Genomic DNA, 18,742 nt, shown 5'->3' with positions numbered 1-18,742 from the left:
TACACAATTAACAATAAAAACATTTTATTATGAAGATATTTTCTTGAAATATGTTTGAAAAAAGTACTGAAGTTTGAATTGAAGTCTAGTTGGAATTAAAAAACAGTTTGCGTGACTCATACCTTGGGGGTAGTAATGCTTTTGGGAGAGTTAAACACTACTGCCAGTTGATTGGCTCTTTTCCCCCAACTGTCCCAGCTCCTACGTTGTCTTTCCCTTCTGTGTTGCAGTAGAAGATAGCAGGGTCGGAGCCATGTCCAAATGAGCCCCATGATTGGTGGAAAGGTAAGACAGTGGTGGGCTCTCTTTGATTTAAGTCACCGCCATCAATATTGGTGATTCCGTGAGAGTTTGAAGCAGCGATGTTGCTATATGTAACCATGGCGCCGGGATCGAGGACACTGGCATTGCTGCGAGTGATCCCGTTGCTATTGGTTACAGAGTTGAGGACATTGTCTGCATTGGTGTTGTTGCTTGACATTCCAGCGAGGCCAGAGGAGGGAAAGGTCAGAGCTGCTGCCTGGGGTGGGAGCAGGCTACTGCCTGGGCTAGGCATGAGGTTGGTGGGGCAACTTAGAGCCAGACGCTGGGTGAGGAGCTGGTGCTGCAGCCGCTTGTCGGTCCAATCCTCCTGAGGCTGGCGATGGATCTTCATGTGAGCATTACGGGACTTGATTTTATAGAACATCCTGTAGAGAGGAAAAACAGGTTTTAAAAAAAAAATAAAAAACTTGAAAATCTAAACCATCTGTTGGCTTGCCCTGAAATCAAACACAGAGAGAGTTTGCATTGGAGTTTCCTCGAGTATGACTGGTCCTACTCACTTGCCACACAGCTTGCAGGGGAAGAAGCTGGCCAATGGGGGCACAGGAACTGCCTCCACCAGTCCAAACTGTCTGTTCACTGGCTGACAGATGGGTATTATCTATGAGAACAGGACCAATTGTGAGAAACTGTGCTGTGACTGGCTTGTTGAGCTGCATTCCACAGCGGATAAACATTTAATGCCCTTAACCGATTACACAAGACTCCAAAATACTCCATATTCTTTCCGACGCAAAGTTAACTATTCTATTTGTTTGTTCTAGTTGTGTCTATGTATCAGACATCAGAGATCCGAAAGCATGACACAGTAGAGCCCACAGAATATTGTGGGAATAGAAAAATCCCCAGAGGGCAACAATAACCGGAAAAAAACAGAACAATAGAAAGAGGATGAGAACTAAAGCAAAGGCCTGATACTAAAACACAAACTAAAAGACACAATGAGGACATCAGTGGGGTCATAAGCTGGGACATCTTGACAAGGCCAAAAAGATTTAATACTAAATTCCGATTGCTTCTTTCAAGTGTTCCTTACACTTTTCTGCTGCTGCTCCATCAATGCATCTCTGTTCTCCTCCTCCTTTTGTTTCTTTTGCTTGTCCTGGAGCTTCTTGCTCAGGTAGTAAAATTCAACACACAGGCCCACGGTCTTAGTCCTCACCTTCCAACACACACAAACAAACACATAGTCAATACTGAATCGACCTGACATTTCTCACATCAGCTTGAGTCCAAATATAATATAACATATATCTAGAAAACATATTCAAGATGACACAGTCTGTGCCACTAGCACACTATAAATGGACATTTGCAACCTTTTATTGGGTCAGTGAGTTTTCAGGTGCTAATTTTGTGAATCAAGTTGCAACATATGTGGTGGTGCACTTTTGGTAATAGTGTAGTAGACTTAAGCTATCCTTTATTCCAACGTCTATCAAGCTGCTGAACTCCAACAGTAAATCTTAGCACAAAAGAGCAACAATAAATACACCAGCACTTTTTGCACTTCGCACTTTAATTATGACAGTTACTGTTTAAGATGTCGTATTGTTTGTACGGTCATTTGTGTCCTTCTTTTATGTCCTAAGATGTTTCGTTGATCTTATGTTCATGTTTTTATGTTGATTTTAAAATGTTTTTTCTGTTTCATGTTTGTGTTGTGAAGCAACAGATGTAGCACAATGCCTAAGACAAATTTCCCCTCAGGGACAATAAAGTGTATTCTATTCTATTCTAGTTGCTTATGACTTCCTCAAAACTGTGCTTTTTTTCAGTGCTGTTACGTGTGTCCCTGCGCCCTCATTGAAATGCACGGTGGGTCATCAAAAACCAAACGGTCGCGGGGGAGGAAAAGCACACTGCACTCACTGCACCTTAGGCAAATACTACTTCACCTTTGTGTATTGATCCTGCACACAAAAAGAACACTTTGTAGTCAAGATCAGCACAAAATAAATAACCACTAAGTGGTGTAGTGGTGGACCAGTTCATCGTGAATGCTTGACTTTCCATTTCCTATTCCATGTTGGTTTGAACATCAAATGTATCTCAGTAAAGCTGTAGTACAGTTGTCACACTGGATATATGGCTGACTGTGACAGCATCTGGTTTCACAGTACTATTTGAAAACAAAATGGGTGTAGTTATGGTTATACGTGTGCACATACATACAGTGCATGTCACATTTGGGCTAGGACAACGACATGTTAAAAGAGGAAAACATGGAAAAGGTAACCATTAAATGAATGCAGCAAAGGCACAGGCAATGAATAATAGTTATACCATTTTCTGTATGACTGAAAAGTCTTTTCCATAATTGTCCAGAGCTGCAATGAAGATACTCTTTTCATTGTCTGTCCAACATTCACTACCTACAGAGAGAGAGAGGGGGAAACCAGTTGACTTGCTAAATTACACAGATAGCACAGTCTGCTTGATGATACACACACACACACACACACACACACACACACACACACACACACACACACACACACACACACACACACACACACACACACACACACACACAAACATTATTAGAGTTCTTCCAGCATGCTTCAGACAGACAGATAACCTGGAGTCATTCAGGGGTTCAATAGCTGGAGGAGAGTCCAGAGACATGCCGGGGATTTCAAACATCCAATATGTTGTTAAGCTACCATCTGGGGGCCAAAACCTTTCACGGTACCCCTGTCTACAGGAACACACCTACCTGAGTGAACACTACTATGCAGAACAATGTCAACTCTGTACTTTACATGTCTCTTGGTGGATTTAAATGCACCAAAGAAACAGAGAGAGAGAGAGAGAGAGAGAGAGAGAGAGAGAGAGAGAGAGAGAGAGAGAGAGGAGATTGTATGTGATTAAAGTGGCAGGAGGTTTGAGCTTCTACAAAGGCGACTATTGTAAAAACAGTGGGAATGGTTACTCCTTTGCTGAATCACTTTTTGACATGCAGACAACTGTTGGCTGTTGTAGAGAAACACTATACTTCCTTCACTGCAACACCTTTTAGTTCATTTTACTTCTCTTCTAAGCCCAAGAGCTTTCTGAACGTCAGGTGATCATTTAGGAATGATCCATTAACGGGCATAGGAAACCCATGAGTTAGAATGAGGCCAAAGGTTACCAGAGTAGTGGTAGTCCCCTGTTGGCAAGGGCTGTGAGAACAGCAGCATCTCCAGTGTGGCCTGCACAGGAGAGAGGGACGGAGGAGGCAGAGAACAGACAGATGAGGCATGCAATGGCTCTGAAGAGAATCAACTGGACATGAATGTGTGAGAACGAAAGACAGGAAGAAAGAAAGAAATGAAAAAGAGAAGGAGTTGGTGAATGCATGGAAGTGAGTCATGATTGATGGAGTAAGTGTGAAAATGATTGGATGAGTGCATGGTAAAATAATTAGTGAAGAATAACAAAAGAAAGACAGCACAGATATTCCCCTGCACTGCTTACCATTGTGTTCCCCTGACAGTAGTGCAGACAGTGGAGGGCCAGCTCTGTGTTACTGCCCCCTCCTGGTACACAGCTGGAACTACACATGGACAACAGCTTCTCCACTGCACACACACACACACACACACACACACACACACACACACACACACACACACACACACACACACACACACACACACACACACACACACACACAACACACACACAACATGGGAAGTTTTAGCAGAGAGCAATAATAGCAATAATAGATAGATTTGTTTATGTTGTAATGGTCTTTCTTACACTTCTCTGCCTCAAAGTTTATTATAGGTATACTAGAATATTTGATTCATTTTCCATTGGGTCGCTAAAGCATTGACCCTTCAATCAGTTGAACGTAACAGAGAATTCAGTAGCATTTTCTGTGCAATTAATACTCCAAACAGGTCTATTCTTAAATGTTTGTGTTGGAAAGCTGTATTTTGGCATGCCATTTACCTTGGTCTTGTATGTTGGTACTCTCCTCCAGATTCTCAAATGGTTTCCAGAGCAACTGTTCCCTAGGGGAGTCCTCCTTTGGTGACCACACCCTTGACCCTTCCCCATCCACAAAGCATGGAGGAAGCTCTGCCTGGAAATCATGACCCACGTTGACATACCTGGAGAGAAGGAAAAGAAGAGGTTCTTGGCCTTACTCTTCACCATGTTTTTGAGACATCATGCTATCTAATAAGATTGTAAACAAACAAGACCTAAGGCATTTTCCTTACGGTAACACAACACACTCATCTTCTTCTTTTCCACATGCTGTTTCCTCCCCTCTGCCACTGAGAGATGAGATGGAGGAGTAAAGCCCCGACCCCCTACGAACTGGGTTGAGAAGTGGTTGAGGAGTGTACCGACCCCTCCTCTGACCTCTGCTGGAGTGAAGGATACTGGGAAATGGAGTTCCAGTGTAGATTGGAGAGGCTTGTTGCTGTAAGCGTATTAAGAAAAATAATTTTAGACAGCTATCAGACAGCGCCTCTGCAAAATAGCCTAAGGGAAGGTACTTGTTTCAGTGAAACATGTACGTTCAAAAGTTGTTTTAGTCGTGCAACAGAAAACTCAGATTGGACAGATAGTCTAGCTAGCTGTCTGGATTTACCCTGCAGAGATCTGAGAAAAGGTTAACCATAGTCCTCATAAATCGACCAGAGTTTAAAATGCCAACACAAAAGAAACCCAAGGCAACGGATATCCGGCCTAAAAGAGTCAAATCCGGCGGAATTTCTGTTGGCGACGGAGCAATCCCGGAAGTGGAACGCCGTGGATATAGACTAGTCCGTGAGAAACAGCTCGCCTGGCTCTGTTAAAGGCGAATAACATGCTCTTCACAAACTCCAAATCTGTATTATTTACACCCTTCACCCATTCAACATGTCTAAAAATACAGACCGAGACTAAGTCTGTGGTTTTAGAAACAGAAATGCAGTTGGAACTAACGTAATTTCTTGTAAACAACCATTTACAGTATGTGTCTGCCCGCCCACTACTTTTGCAAAGCTTATCCATGCTTTAACGAGTGTTGCCTGAAATGCAGTCGTTGTTCACGAAGAAGCATAATGTCTTGTTTTGACATTTTAAATTTACTTTTTACTCTGAATAAACTCATAAAGCCTGAACTTACACATTTCTGTATGTAATTAATAGATGGTTTTGGCCTGGATACTTCCTGTAAAAACACTTCCTTTAAAATGGTTTAAATAGTCAACAGAATGGTCCTTTCTGACTAATAAAAGAAAAAGAGCTAAAAGAGTCTACGGACACACTAGCGGATCTGTGAGGCTGTACTAAAGTCGTTTTTCCACAGCATGGTACTTCTCGACTCAACTCGAGTCGCTACAACTACATTTCTCTTTTTGTTTTCCACTGCGGATACTCCCTCACTGTAGGTGGAATTTTCACCTGATCGCCATGACATCATCTTCCCTGTAACACACATTGAATCCTTTCACCGGCAACCAAACAGAGAAATGTCTGCACTTTGTCAGTTGTAAGGAGTACTTCGTAGAGTACGGCGTAGCGTACAACAAATTTTGCAGGCTGCCATTGTTAGGTGAATGAAAAAAATTATAATTGTGGGCATTAGTGATGGTAGCTTGGCCATTTAAAAATACTGTGTTTGTGCAGGATGTCCAGTGTCATGCTAATGTCAATTCTCTCTGACCAATTAGTGGTCTGCAGTGTTTTGACTCCACCTTTTAGTATCAGCTCAGCCTTATTTGGAACTTTGACTGAGGTGGTACCAAAAAAGGTACCAGGTACTGTCCAGAACTTTTGCTATTGGAAAACCAAAAAAGAGTAAGTCTAGTAGAGACGCGTCAAGCCGTACCATGCAGTGGAAATGCGCCATTAGGCACAGTGGTGCTAACATCAGCATGATAACATGCTCAAAATGACAATGCTAACATGCAGCTGTTTAGCAGGTATAATGTTTACTATGTTTATCATCTTAGTTTAGCATGTAAGAATGCTAATATTTGCTAATAAGCACTAAATACCAAGTAGTTACTTGACAAAATGACATTAGCCAACTAGTAGAGGATATGCATCAACTGAAGGTTTTCTTCACTTAAATGTAGCAACCCGATAATCTAGAATTTTACCTAAAATTAATCTCACTTTTATCTTATACACACACGATATACAGTATATCACTTTTCTTGTCTCACACTCAGCAAGCACAATGCGCAAGCATACTTCCTCAAATGGCAAACTTCTATATATGTGCTTTAATTGTTTCCTGTGGTGAAAAACAGTAGAAGTGCCATACTGTACCTGCAGCTGTGATTGGTTCGGATTAGCTTGTTCATTCTTTGCTTTCTGGGTCACAATGTAAGGAGCTAACTTTTCTGCTGCTTCATAGTGTTGCCCGGAAAGGTGAGATGGACGAGAGGGAAGATGAAAGGAGGGATGGAGGGACGGAGTATTGGAGGGACGGAGGGCTCTGGATGGATGGACGGATGAAGGGTGGGGTGCGGAAGTGAGGAATGCCGCTTCTGGAGACTGAACGTGGGAGGCTGGAAAAATAAGAATGGGGAAGACAAGAGCAGTGGAAGTTAATGCCCCGTGATGAACTATCCGACAAAAAAAGTCAGAAACATGACTGTTATCTGTGCAGACAGGAAAGCATTACACCGCACACTGACAGAATCTCTTTGTTATCTGGAGACACTAATCAATTCTTGTGAAACCCCACATATGAACTCAAAGGCACATACTGTAATTCTTCTACAATAGTACAAATGGTTTTATATGTGAAAATGTGAAAAGTGAAAATGTAATTTGCATACAGGAAACGCGAAATTTCACAACCTCACTTACAAAAACCCACATGTCCCATAAATTTACATGTGGGTATTAACCTGTGTTTTTTTTTGTAAGGGGCGGAATAAAGTTCACAAAAATGCACACACAATGCCTTACCTGTGATGTTGCCATAGTCACTACCATGAGAAGGTCTCAGGTTGCCCTCGATGATGCTGGGGTCGCCTGACGACTGTGGAAAGTTGTGCGACAGCAGTGGAAACTTCCATATCATCCCAGAGGAATGGATGGATGGGAGAGGCTGAAGGTGCGAAGTGAAAAACTGGAGCGTACCAAGTGAATCTCCACCCTGGGACAATGAATGTCCGGTTCCCCCAAATGCACTGGGAGAGTCCATTTTGGAGGGCGAGTGGGAAGGAGGAGGTAGAGGTGTGGGAGGAGGACTAAGAACTGAAGACATGATGTGAGATGATGTGGGAGGAGAAGGGAAGGACGGAAGAGAGGGGTGAGCGGGTGAGAAGGAAGGAGGCAGGTAGGAGTCTGAATCAAAAGCACAGCTGTGCCTTGAATTTACAAATCCAGGGCTTTCTCCTCTGCCTACTCCGAATTCCCAGATCTGTCCGGAGGAATCTCCACTGGGAACCACAGGGAATTTTCTCTTACGCTGGGAGAGGAAAGCCTCAGAGAAGGAGTCCAGTTTCTGTGTGTACGTCCCGCTGCTGATGCCGATAGGTGATCTCTGCGGTAGGCACCCTGAGTCCAAAGCGTGGGTGTCCGCTGATCCTCTCCACCTGCCCTCTCCGGTCTGGCTCGAGGGAGAGACACTGAGCCAGGGACCTTCAACTTCTGCTGGTTGGAGCTGATCCTCACCTGAGCCACAGCTGGACCCATAATCTTCTTCCCTTCCCAAATAATTATCACTCACTCTTGAATAATCGACACTGCTGTCACTAAAGCTCCCCGCAGCGGTTCTGCCGTAGGAAGTAGTTTGTTTAGTATAGTGGCTAACGTTAGCCTCCCTATTGTACACTGTTTCACCTTTAGCTTCACAGCTAACATGGGCATAATTATTATAGTTTGCTCTGAGTTTACGCCTGACTACGTCCTCACCGCCACAATTCACTGTGTAGAAAACATCATTTGCGTTACCGTAGCAATCACCTTTTCTATAAAAATCGTCTGCAGCGCTTTCACAACTCTCCCCATCCTCCCAAACATCCTCTTTTTTGCTACCACTATACCAAGTGTCAGCAAAATGGCTGCCCAGCCCGCTTTCTCCGTCAAGATGGCCTCCCAAGTTAGCATCTCCGTCCAAACCGCTACCACTTGTGTTTAGGAAGCCTCTGTCACCTCCACTGCTCCCCCTTCTTCCCCCTGACGAGGTGCTTGAAGACAGAAAGGTGTTTGTGGATTCTTCCCCTCTGCCTCCATACTCCTCCAGAGGGTCCCGGGAAGGCTGAGAGGACGGGTATCCTACTTCGGGGCTTTGAAGGCTGGGCATGGTGAGGTGAAAGGATTGGCGGTGGCGATGGTGGTGGAGGTTGGGGAAGGGTTGGGTGGATGAAGGGTCGTCCATGATGGCTCGCTGGGTGTAGCTAGAGTGCCTAGAGGAGACAGACAGAAACATAGTGGAGGTATAAATGAACAAACATAAAACCATGTCACATTATTAGCGGTATCGCTTTAACTAGTACCAATTTAACAGTAGATTAGGCATGTTAGTTAGTTATCTTCTAACTGAGTGTTGGGCAGTATGGCCAGATCAAGTCACAAGAGTTGGCAAGAGTTGTCAATTCTCCAAAATCCCCTGTCAAAATAGTTTGTACAGAGCCCCATTTTATGATAAGTTTATGCTTATACTAATCTACCTCGCTTGATGCAATTTGGTTTTGTTTGCCTTCAGATTAAACAGATTAAAAGACGGGTGAGAGATTCTCAATTGTGTGTGGAAATGTCTGCAATGTGGTTTTGAAGAAACACTTGCCAAGAAGCTAAAGAGAAGGTCATTTTGCTAGCAAATGCGATGCTACGCTAAACAAAACCCTTGCAACCTATTACGTGTTGGACAAAACCATTGTCTTTTCTGTTCTGTGATTGACTTGTGAGCTTGTAAGTAATTAAACTACAGACTTGTTCATTGCGTTGCATCAAATCTTGAAGTCTTCGTTTGGTCTTTCTTTCTTTCTTTCTTTCTTTCTTTCTTGAAACCACATTCAGCTCTAAATAGGACAGTGAGTGAGTCAGAAAGAGAAAGTACGAAGGAAGATGAGATGAAGAGACAAATACAATGTATATGTCTTGAGGGTTGTTTTTACCAGTCCTTGGCGCTTTATTTCCTTTTCACATATGTTCCTCCTCTGTTGTTCATGTTTTCGGGTCCTGGTTGTTCTTCTGATTGTCTTCATCATTCTCTTTGACTTATTTATGCTCACTCGCTCTCCACTGTCTCGAGTGTTTGTATCATTATTTCCCCCTTCAGATTTTCAGCCTCTCACATAGTCCTTCTTATCTCTCTCTCTCTCTCTCTCTCTCTCTCTCTCTCTCTCTCTCTCTCTCTCGCTCTCTCTCTCTCTCTCTCTCTCTCTCTGTATCCTTTGACAGCACACACACACACACACACACAGTCTGTTGCATACTTAAAGCAAAATGGACACACTTATGATACACAGACCACGTACACTGTCTTTACACGCACACAAACACTCATTTACTCATTCAATTGCTCTCTGAAACACACACACACACACACACACACTTTCACACTCATATAAACTCTTGCAGGTGTCAGAAGGGACCAGCGAGTGATGTTGCCCTCTCTGCCTTTTTGTCGTCGTGGTAACCACATCCTGAGGAAACAAACGCTGACGGATCTCCCTCCTTTCAGCTATCTTTATCTCTGCCCCCCTCCTCCATCTCTCAGTCTCTCTTTCCGTCTCTTTGCCCATCCTTATCTCTCTCTCTTTGTCTCTTATTCTCTTTCTCACCGCACGCGCAACTTTGTTTTCTGTCTCTCTTTCTCTCTTGTCCTGCCTTTCTTTTTCTGTCTTTTACTTGCTTTTTTTTTATCCCTCTGCTTTGTATACTGGTTGACCTTTGTAATGGTATCTGACTGCGTAAAGTGTGATAAACATGTGTGTATGTGTGAAAATCTGTCTTTCAGTACTCAGCGTGTGCCTCTGTGTGAATGTACATGCATACTTGTTTGTGAGGCTACATAGTGTGTTTTGTGAATTTATGTGTGTGTGTGTGTGTGTGTGTGTGTGTGTGTGTGTGTGTGTGTGTGTGTGTGTGTGCAGAAGGTAGCGTAGCTGTTTACCAGATCAAGATTCTCCGGCTGAGTCAGCTGACAGGAAATGAGAGATATTGAAACAGGAAGGAAGACGGCGACAAACGATGAGGTTCAGGGAACCCTCTAAACACCCTGCACTCCCACCTACTCACCCGCCCACTTACCCACCACACACACACACACACACACATAGTTTGCACCTTTAACTTGCCAACAAGCTGTTTTCTACCTTTGTTATGTCATAGGCTATAACTTTAAAACACTTACTCACACATGCACACGCAACCTCAAACAGGACCGCTGACGGTTTTTTATAAACTGGAAGAATGCCTGCAAGATTACCTGTTGTCAGATTAAATTATTGTTGTTAAAAGTGTCATTATATTTTACTAAAGCATATACAGTCAACTATAAAATGCACAAAGTAAATGTATACGATCTTAGAAAAATAGAAGTACTCAAAAGAAGTGTCACCGCCTCTTAATTAGACGTACACCACTCGAATTAATGTACTTCATCATTCTAAATCTAGAACACTGTGTGAGTATTGTATAAGAAATGACAGTATCTGTTGTAGATAACTGCATGAATAACTGTGTGAAATCAGGGATGTATATCTTTCTGGTAACAGTCAAATCCCCAAAACTGTTATTTAACATGAAATTCCCCTGATCTATGATAACCTATTCTGACAATTGTTTCCCTTGTTGACTTAATACTTGGCCCGTTGCATCAAATTTGCAACACAAGATCATTTTCTTCTTGACACATTTCACTCATCAAAACAAACGCCATACTTGCGACACATGCAAGACCCTGTAGGACTCACAAATGTATGTGCAATTTGTGAGTGACAGTTGTTCGTGAAACGCCACCATTTGCGATCTGTGTGCATATGGCCCTCGCAAATTGCATGAAAACGTGTTACAATCCTAAACGATTTAGTGACTTTCAAATACAGTCCTTGAACAGATATTTATTGGTAATAAATGAAGGATAACAGTTACAAGTAGAGCGTGAAATCACTTTGCTTTACCAACTTCATCACCTTCTGGAGAGTGGACAAAGAGAAAAGGAGCATTTGTGAGTGTCAGAGTGTGTGTGTGTGTGTGTGTGTGTGTGTGTGTGTGTGTGTGTGTGTGTGTGTGTGTGTGTGTGTGTGTGTGTGTGTGTGATCATGTTAATGCTGAGGTGACTTGTACAGTGTGACTTCTTCATCGCTCGAAACCTCAGCATTAACATGCATAGTAGATAATAATGTGGTACCTACACAACCCGTTTAACACAATAACCTCAACATTAGCATGTGTGATCATTTTGGCAATACTTTATTGATAGATTATATCACCTTATTTGAGCTTGATTTAGGCTTGTACAATTAACCTCACTACATTACATTCCCTGCAAATATTTTAGGTTGAAGGTTCCATGGTCAAGGCAAAGATTTCAGCTGCTGTAAAGCATTTTCCCGTCATCAATAAAAAAAGATTTTATCAATGTCGATATTTGAGTCATCTTTACATTGCTGCGGGTAGGACTTGAGAACCAGGAAGCTTTTTTTTTTTTTTTTTTTTTTTTTTTTAGGAAAAAAAAATAGAGTTGTTTGACAGTGAAAATTCTTATTTTTTTTTTTTTTCTTTTTAGCCAAAAAAAATGTAGTTGTTTGACATTGGGAAAAGTGAGATTCTGCTGCTCCACAGTTTGACCAATATTAGACAGATCACACTAAAAGGGAGTTAATAGCCTACAGTGCATTTCGTTCATGCTCACTAAACATTGAGATCACTTTGCTGAATTTGAAGTGTCAACTTAAAAATCCTCCTCAATAATTAAGAGTAGAAAATACATCAAAAAAGATTAAAGGAGAGATGAAAACTCGTCAAATGCATTTTTGCAAAGCGCTGCACCCAATAAGGCGTTAAGTTTAGCCTTCAGAAGCCTAAACTGAAAATAAAGTGGCTTCTTACAGTTTGTTTGACTTTTTGTTCCCTGTATCTAAAACCCATCCTACTTTCTTTATACCAGTGATTCTGACATGCTCAGCGAATTTGTCTATGTATCCTGTGTGTACACATTTGCCTACATCTGTGCTTGTGTGTGCACATAACCTTGAGAAAAATGTGTGAATGAAAGAATGTGAGAGGATGGAAGGGCCGTACGGAGGAGTTTGTACGGGGGAGACGCTTCTCTAGTTTTCTCTGAAATTCACCATAAAAACCTGCGGGAGCAGAGGAGGGGGAACGAGAGAAGCACTTCTGGACTTTTTTCTCTCAGCTTTTTTGTTTTATGTTGTTGCTCCGAACAGTCTCTCTGTCTGCCTTCCGTCACTGAGAAAAGAAGTGATGACTGGCGGGAAAAGATTAACTGAATGGATGAGGGAGAAATTAGACAGCCTAACAACATGAATCATTGTGTGTATCACAAAACACGAAAAAGGCTATTTTGCTGAAGGTTATCCTTGTGGACTATCAGCAGTAACGATGCTCATTCCCCCTCGACAACCTTAATAACAAGTGACGATGTTCCATGTGAACGCTGTAGGTGTATGCGTACTGGCCAGCACAAGAAAGTGTAGCATTAGGCTACCTAAAAAGCATAACGGTGTATGAAATACTGAACCCACAGAGGTGAAACTGCTACCAAGAAGTAGGTGAACAGGCAACCATTTGAAGCTAAGAGATATACTTCAAAAATAGTGTATATCAAAATTACCCCCATTTGGTAACAACTTTGGAAAAACATTAAAAGTGTGTTCAAGACAACATTATGTTGAAAACACTGCCAGACAGTGCAGTGACATTCTATAAAAGAAATACTTAATAGTAGACAGAAACCTTTTTTTTTATCTTAAGGGTACATTCACAAGATTTAGATTTATGCAAAGCTTCGGTGCAGTGAAAATCTCATTTCTGGGTCATGCTTTTTGGTTGTAGCTTGGAATGTAGGATGATGTATTTCAGTCATATACAGAAGCCAACATAGGCGAAGATACACACCGTGTGCAGAAGTTCTAAAACAGCTATATTGATGAATTTTAACTAAGAAATAATGAGGTTGGAAATATAGCATATTTTCCTTATAATGCATTCGATGCTCTTACATGCCGGTCTGACAATCACATGCATCTTGATAAGAGCTTTTGCATCTAAAACAAGATCACAGACCAGAAGTTTTTCAGGGACCCCACTGTGCAAATACATGACAGCAATGCTACACACTTCTAAAGACTGCTACATGCTTCTTTCATGTAGAATTAACAGTCTTCACCACAGCAGGAGCCCTAAAAGCATTTATAAAAAGTCCAGAAAACGAACAAATACTACAGCACAGTTTTATGTGGTTCCACGGTGGATATCAAGGGCCATTCTAATGTCGTCACCTTCACATTACTTTTATTTATTAATACACATAGTAAAATGTGCCAAAAGTTGGGTATGCATTCCTATGGAAGCCCAGTACAAAAGCAACAACCGTGTTCAATCTGCAATCTAAAACCCACTGATCGATCAAAACTGTCTTAAACGGTTTACTGTAGTCTCCAATGACCCATAAGTCCACTTTTCAAGAGCTAAGAAAATGATCAAGCTTTGATTTGAGAGTGACAAAACAATTCATGTGCAATATTATTCATAAGCTAAAATATAGAATTCCAACTTTGTACAGCATCATTTTAAAGATGTGCATAATAGCACAAATCAATGGCAACTTTATGATCATGTTCATCTATTTGCTTTAACGTCCATAATCATTTTCTGATCGCGCCCACACACACTGCTGGTGCAGTCTGATACTGATAATATGATACTTTACCATACTTTGCCTCCATAGAAAATACCAACATTTGTAGTTCTAATTCATAATGGCAAAGGACGGAATTTAGAATACATGAATCAATTCAAATGAGGGTCAGAGGTCAACTGACGGAGAACTGAAAGAAGTAATCAGCACATTTTGTGAATATACAAACAGAATGAACGTGATATCCCCATTAGAAGGTTTCTTCCTTTCCTTTAAGCTATCACAGCATTCAAACTGATAATAGATTTTTGATGTGAAGTATGTAGCATAATAAAATACAGTATTAATTATTTTTGGGCTTCGTAAAAAACATATTTCCTTTATACGATATTACTATAAATGTTGAATTGGCCGCTGATGCACTGCTAAACATGCTATATTCTGGTGAATGGCTAAACCACCAGTAATACAGAAATATTGCATTTTTAGAATAAAATGAATTACAGTTGATCTGTTCTCCAGATTAAAAAAAATATATAGTTTTGATGAAATTTGCAACACCTCTTCGTTATTTTGGTGGTGATATTTGAAGGCAATTATTTTATTAAATTAAATTTTTTTAAACAGTAACACAAATCACAGTTCACGGACAAGGGTATTTAAAATTGTCATTTTTCTGAAAGCGACAAAATGGAGTTGCACACGTCCTTATCTTTGCGATCATTACTGGTATATTCACCATAACCGACTTCCACATCAGGATCATTGGAGTTTTATTGTATTTCATGTTAAATAACAACAACACAAAATCTGCAGATGAACTTAATCGTTGACATTATTTCATACTACTTTAGTATAAAAGAAAATAAGCATTTAAAAAGTAATTTTCCTATGGAATTTTGCAGGCCGTCATGCCTTTCTTCAAGAAATTATCAAACTATTTTGGAAATTATGCTTGATGTAAAAGAGTTCATTCCTCCCAATGCACTGTGACAAAGAATTTCTTAATTATTTGAAGGATTTGTTTTGTTTCTTTATAGCAGAAATATATAACTACTAGCCGCCCAACTGGTATGTGAGCAGTGATCAGGCAATAATCAGTGCATTCATATTAAATAAGATCAACGGTGAGGAGGCAAAGCACCTTGTATTCACACCTGCCCACAGTCTGCCTGCTGCTAATTAGATGGCTGTTTTTCATTACTTACCTCTGATGGAGTGATATCGCTGACCTCTGTCCTGTCTCTGCGTTAGTGTAGAGTTCTACACTCCAGTTTTCCTACTGTTGCAGTTTTACACTCAACTGTGACTACAATACCATTACAATACAGTAATATAGCAAATATGACCAAGTCAAAATAGGAAAGAAATATTAAGTTAAGATAGAGTGCCTATAGCATTTTTCAGATATTATTTGTCACCGCTTTAAATTACTCTAGATGTAACACAAATTGATCTCAATTAAATGCAAATATTAAAGCAGTAAATAGTAGATTTCACAAATATTTACTCCCCTTTTACTTTAACACACCTAATTCATCACAGGTGCCGCCGATTGATTAGAAGTTGCATACTCGTTTGAATGGCGATCAAATGTTTGTTGTCAGCGTGTGACAAGCGATTTTACGTTACACACGCTCAGTGTCCTTGCCAAAACTGCACCATAAAGATAAAGGAACATTGTAGGCTCATCTGCAATGACGGTACCCAATCAGAGTGGGAATATTACAACATTTCCAAAGCCGTGACTGTAGGTGTGTGAGACGCTAAGGTGTCAGGGAGGCCTCAAGGAAGTCAACAGCAACTGTGAGGGAGCTACAGGCTTCCATGGTTGAGAAGGGAGATGCTTCACCAGCAGCTTGTATGGCCTGAGGGGACAAAAATGTAGTTTTCTGGCCATCATACTAAAATGCCAAACACTGCATATCAGCAGAAACACACCATCCCCATGCAGCATCATGCTGTGGGGATGCTTCTCTGCAGCAAGCCCAGGAAAGCTTGTGAAACATAAAGCAATAGCTACACAGAAATATATGCAGTGCTCAAGTCACAATTCAGACCTCAGTCCAATCCAGAATATGTGGCAGAACTTTAAATTGTTGTTGTTGCCTTAAACAGCCCTAATGCTGCTTAACAGAGGTTGAGCACTTTTGCAAAGAAGGATGGGGAACGATTGCAGCTTCAAGATGTTCAAAGCAGATCTGTCACAAAGACTGAAGTCTATCATTGCTGCAGGTACTGCTTGGGGCAGTACTTGAGCGGGGTGAATTGTTATGCATTCATTTACTTTGCGTTTAAGTCCATTGGGGTGTTTTGCATACTACAGACGTTGTAAATCAGAGGCCCCAGTAACTTAACAGTTGCATATGTCTTTGGATCCGAGTTTGAGCGTTAGACGTCTCTGGATAGAACTGAAATGTACTGCAATGTTTTTTTCCTTTTCCTCATTTCACCCCTTTTTCCAGTGAAAGTGTGTGGAAGCTCATGGGCACTGTTACTAAAGCCATTTAAAGATGAATACCATTGCAACACGAAAGCAACATGACTTCATTCTGCTTCCTCAAGCTTTGATTTTCATGTTGAGCAGCGCAAATGTTCAATACAGATGTTTTTTTTTAAGTTTAACTTCATAGTGTAAAAACAAGAAAGCAGTTGTTGCCCCCGTTCTGTCTGCAGATGTCGAAGGAGGTCACAGACTCGAAGGAGGTCAAAAATAGCAACAAGAATACAAACTCTTCTTCTAAGGTTTTGTCTGCCTCATTTAAATCCGTTTGGATAGACTACATATTAGAAACACCTCTTCGACACAAAGGACAGCCTCCAAAATGACTAAGAAGTTGAATAAACATGTCTTTTTTCAACAAAAACTGACCATTATAACAGCAGTGGTGGAAGAAGTATTCAGATCCTTAACTTAAGTAAAATTCCTGCCTTGAACAATCCTCACATTTAAGAGACTCGAAACGATCCAAATAGTTCTGTCAAGTGTTTAACAGTCTAATCATTTCAGCTGGACTTGTAGGCCTATATGATGTTGGGTAGTTTAATTTATAATAGAGCATCATATTTTATAAACTACTGTTTTGTGTGCAAAAATCTTAATTTGTAAAATAACTAGTAACTAAAGATGTCAAATTAATGTAGTGGAGTAAAAAGTACAATATTTCTCTCTGAAATGTAGCGGAGTAGAAGGAGAAAGTGGCATGAAAAGAAAAGACTCAAGCAAAGTAGAAGTACTTCAAATTTGTACTTCAGTAAATGTACTTAGTTACATTCCACCACTGGGTAGGAGTTAGTACAGGGATGTTATATTAGTTTTAGTTAGGTGTAACAAATTAACTGCTAACAGCATATAGCATATCGATGTATAAGTATAACTAAAACACTCTTATCAAAGCTTGGCAAATGAATGGCTTCTATGGTTTCATCACACACTTCAAATTACGTGTGGGCCCTTCGGTGACAGATCACCTGAATATGTTTTACTGTGCCCGGGTCAGGTTTATCATTTCATGATATCGTTACAAAGTGTTCACAATGAAGAAATGCATGCCTGTGGTTAAGGCTCTCTGTGTAAGAGCATGTTTGGTGTAACAACATTGCAATGCTACAAGTATTGTAGAGGCTCAGAAGGCTCAGAAAAATGCACGACTTTGTAGCTGCTAGAGCTAAACCATGGGCCTATGCATCTGTAGATGGACTTTCAATCGGAGCACATTTTAAAAAAATAATCAAAATGGCACTTTCATTAGAATGATTTGATATTTGTGACTTTGCGTAGCTTTGTATTTTAACTGGATTTATCTACATTTACATGTATTCATTTGGCAGACACTTCCATCCAAAGTGTCGTTCAAATCTAATCATTTAACCCATGAAATTCCTTAAAATGCACCTTGAGTTAGTTTGAAAAAAACTAATTTGCATAAAAGGAATTGTTTAGTCATGTTAAAGAAGACTCAGGGGGCTAGGTGTGTTTTAGTAGTGTACTATAATAACTTTAAACTTTCTCATTCTAAAAAACTAAATAAGGCGAGAATAGAAAAGTTGTCTTACCTATTAAGTTGTCATAACGATGAGAGATGTACCAGTAGCAGTGAAGTGCATGTGTGTATGGTTTGCTGGTAGGTAGACATGTGTGTGAGAAAGGGGGTGGAGAGAGAGAGAGACAGCGAACAAGAGAGAGCGATGTAGTTTCACCAAAGACGGTCGGCCACTGTCGCTCTTTCAGTTGATCTTTCAGCCTTTTATCCACTTTGTCATAATGGCACTCTGCATGTGTGTGTGTGTGTGTGTGTGTGTGTGTGTGTGTGTGTGTGTGTACAAGCTGTGTCATAGTGATGCTGGAAACAAGAGAAAAACACCCTGGTGTGCGGCTTCAATCTGACACACACACACACACATACAGTACATGCACATACTTTCAGTTTGAGTGGGTGTTTTTTTCTCTCTCTCCCCTCTCATCCCTCATCTTCTCTCTTACGGTCTCTTTGGTCTGTTAGTTTTTAAAAGGCCATTTGGTTTGTCCAGGAAGGTGTGCATTTGCAATCGAGGTCTGATGTCAATTAGGTGAAAGTATGCACCATAAATTCAATTTCTCGGTAGATGTTTGCAAATGAAGTCCTGTTCTAGTTTTTG

The 18,742-nt window shown here is 40.8% G+C and overlaps 1 protein-coding gene across 3 annotated transcripts; it reads right to left on the bottom strand.

Annotated features, from left to right (window-relative positions):
* Positions 1-18,325, bottom strand: si:dkey-19b23.10. Of its 3 annotated transcripts, XM_039821352.1 has the most exons (12): positions 9,393-9,584; positions 9,208-9,296; positions 7,237-8,681; positions 6,589-6,830; positions 4,539-4,744; positions 4,267-4,427; positions 3,787-3,890; positions 3,461-3,521; positions 2,611-2,699; positions 1,361-1,486; positions 825-925; positions 1-689 (listed from the first exon to the last, which is right to left on the bottom strand). In XM_039821352.1, the coding sequence occupies exons 2-12, from the start codon at positions 9,213-9,215 to the stop codon at positions 158-160; spliced, it is 3,075 nt and encodes a 1,024-aa protein (XP_039677286.1). In that variant the 5' UTR covers positions 9,216-9,296; positions 9,393-9,584; the 3' UTR covers positions 1-157. The 3 variants fall into 3 exon arrangements, with proteins under 3 accessions (XP_039677286.1, XP_039677288.1, XP_039677287.1); XM_039821354.1 differs by lacking the exons at positions 9,208-9,296; positions 9,393-9,584 and adding an exon at positions 18,161-18,325; XM_039821353.1 differs by lacking the exon at positions 9,208-9,296.
* Positions 18,326-18,742: the final 417 nt, after the last annotated feature.

Source organism: Perca fluviatilis, chromosome 14 (assembly GCF_010015445.1).
Source record: "Perca fluviatilis chromosome 14, GENO_Pfluv_1.0, whole genome shotgun sequence".
Taxonomy (NCBI): Eukaryota; Metazoa; Chordata; class Actinopteri; order Perciformes; family Percidae; genus Perca; species Perca fluviatilis.
This window is presented reverse-complemented; position numbering and strand designations above follow the sequence as displayed.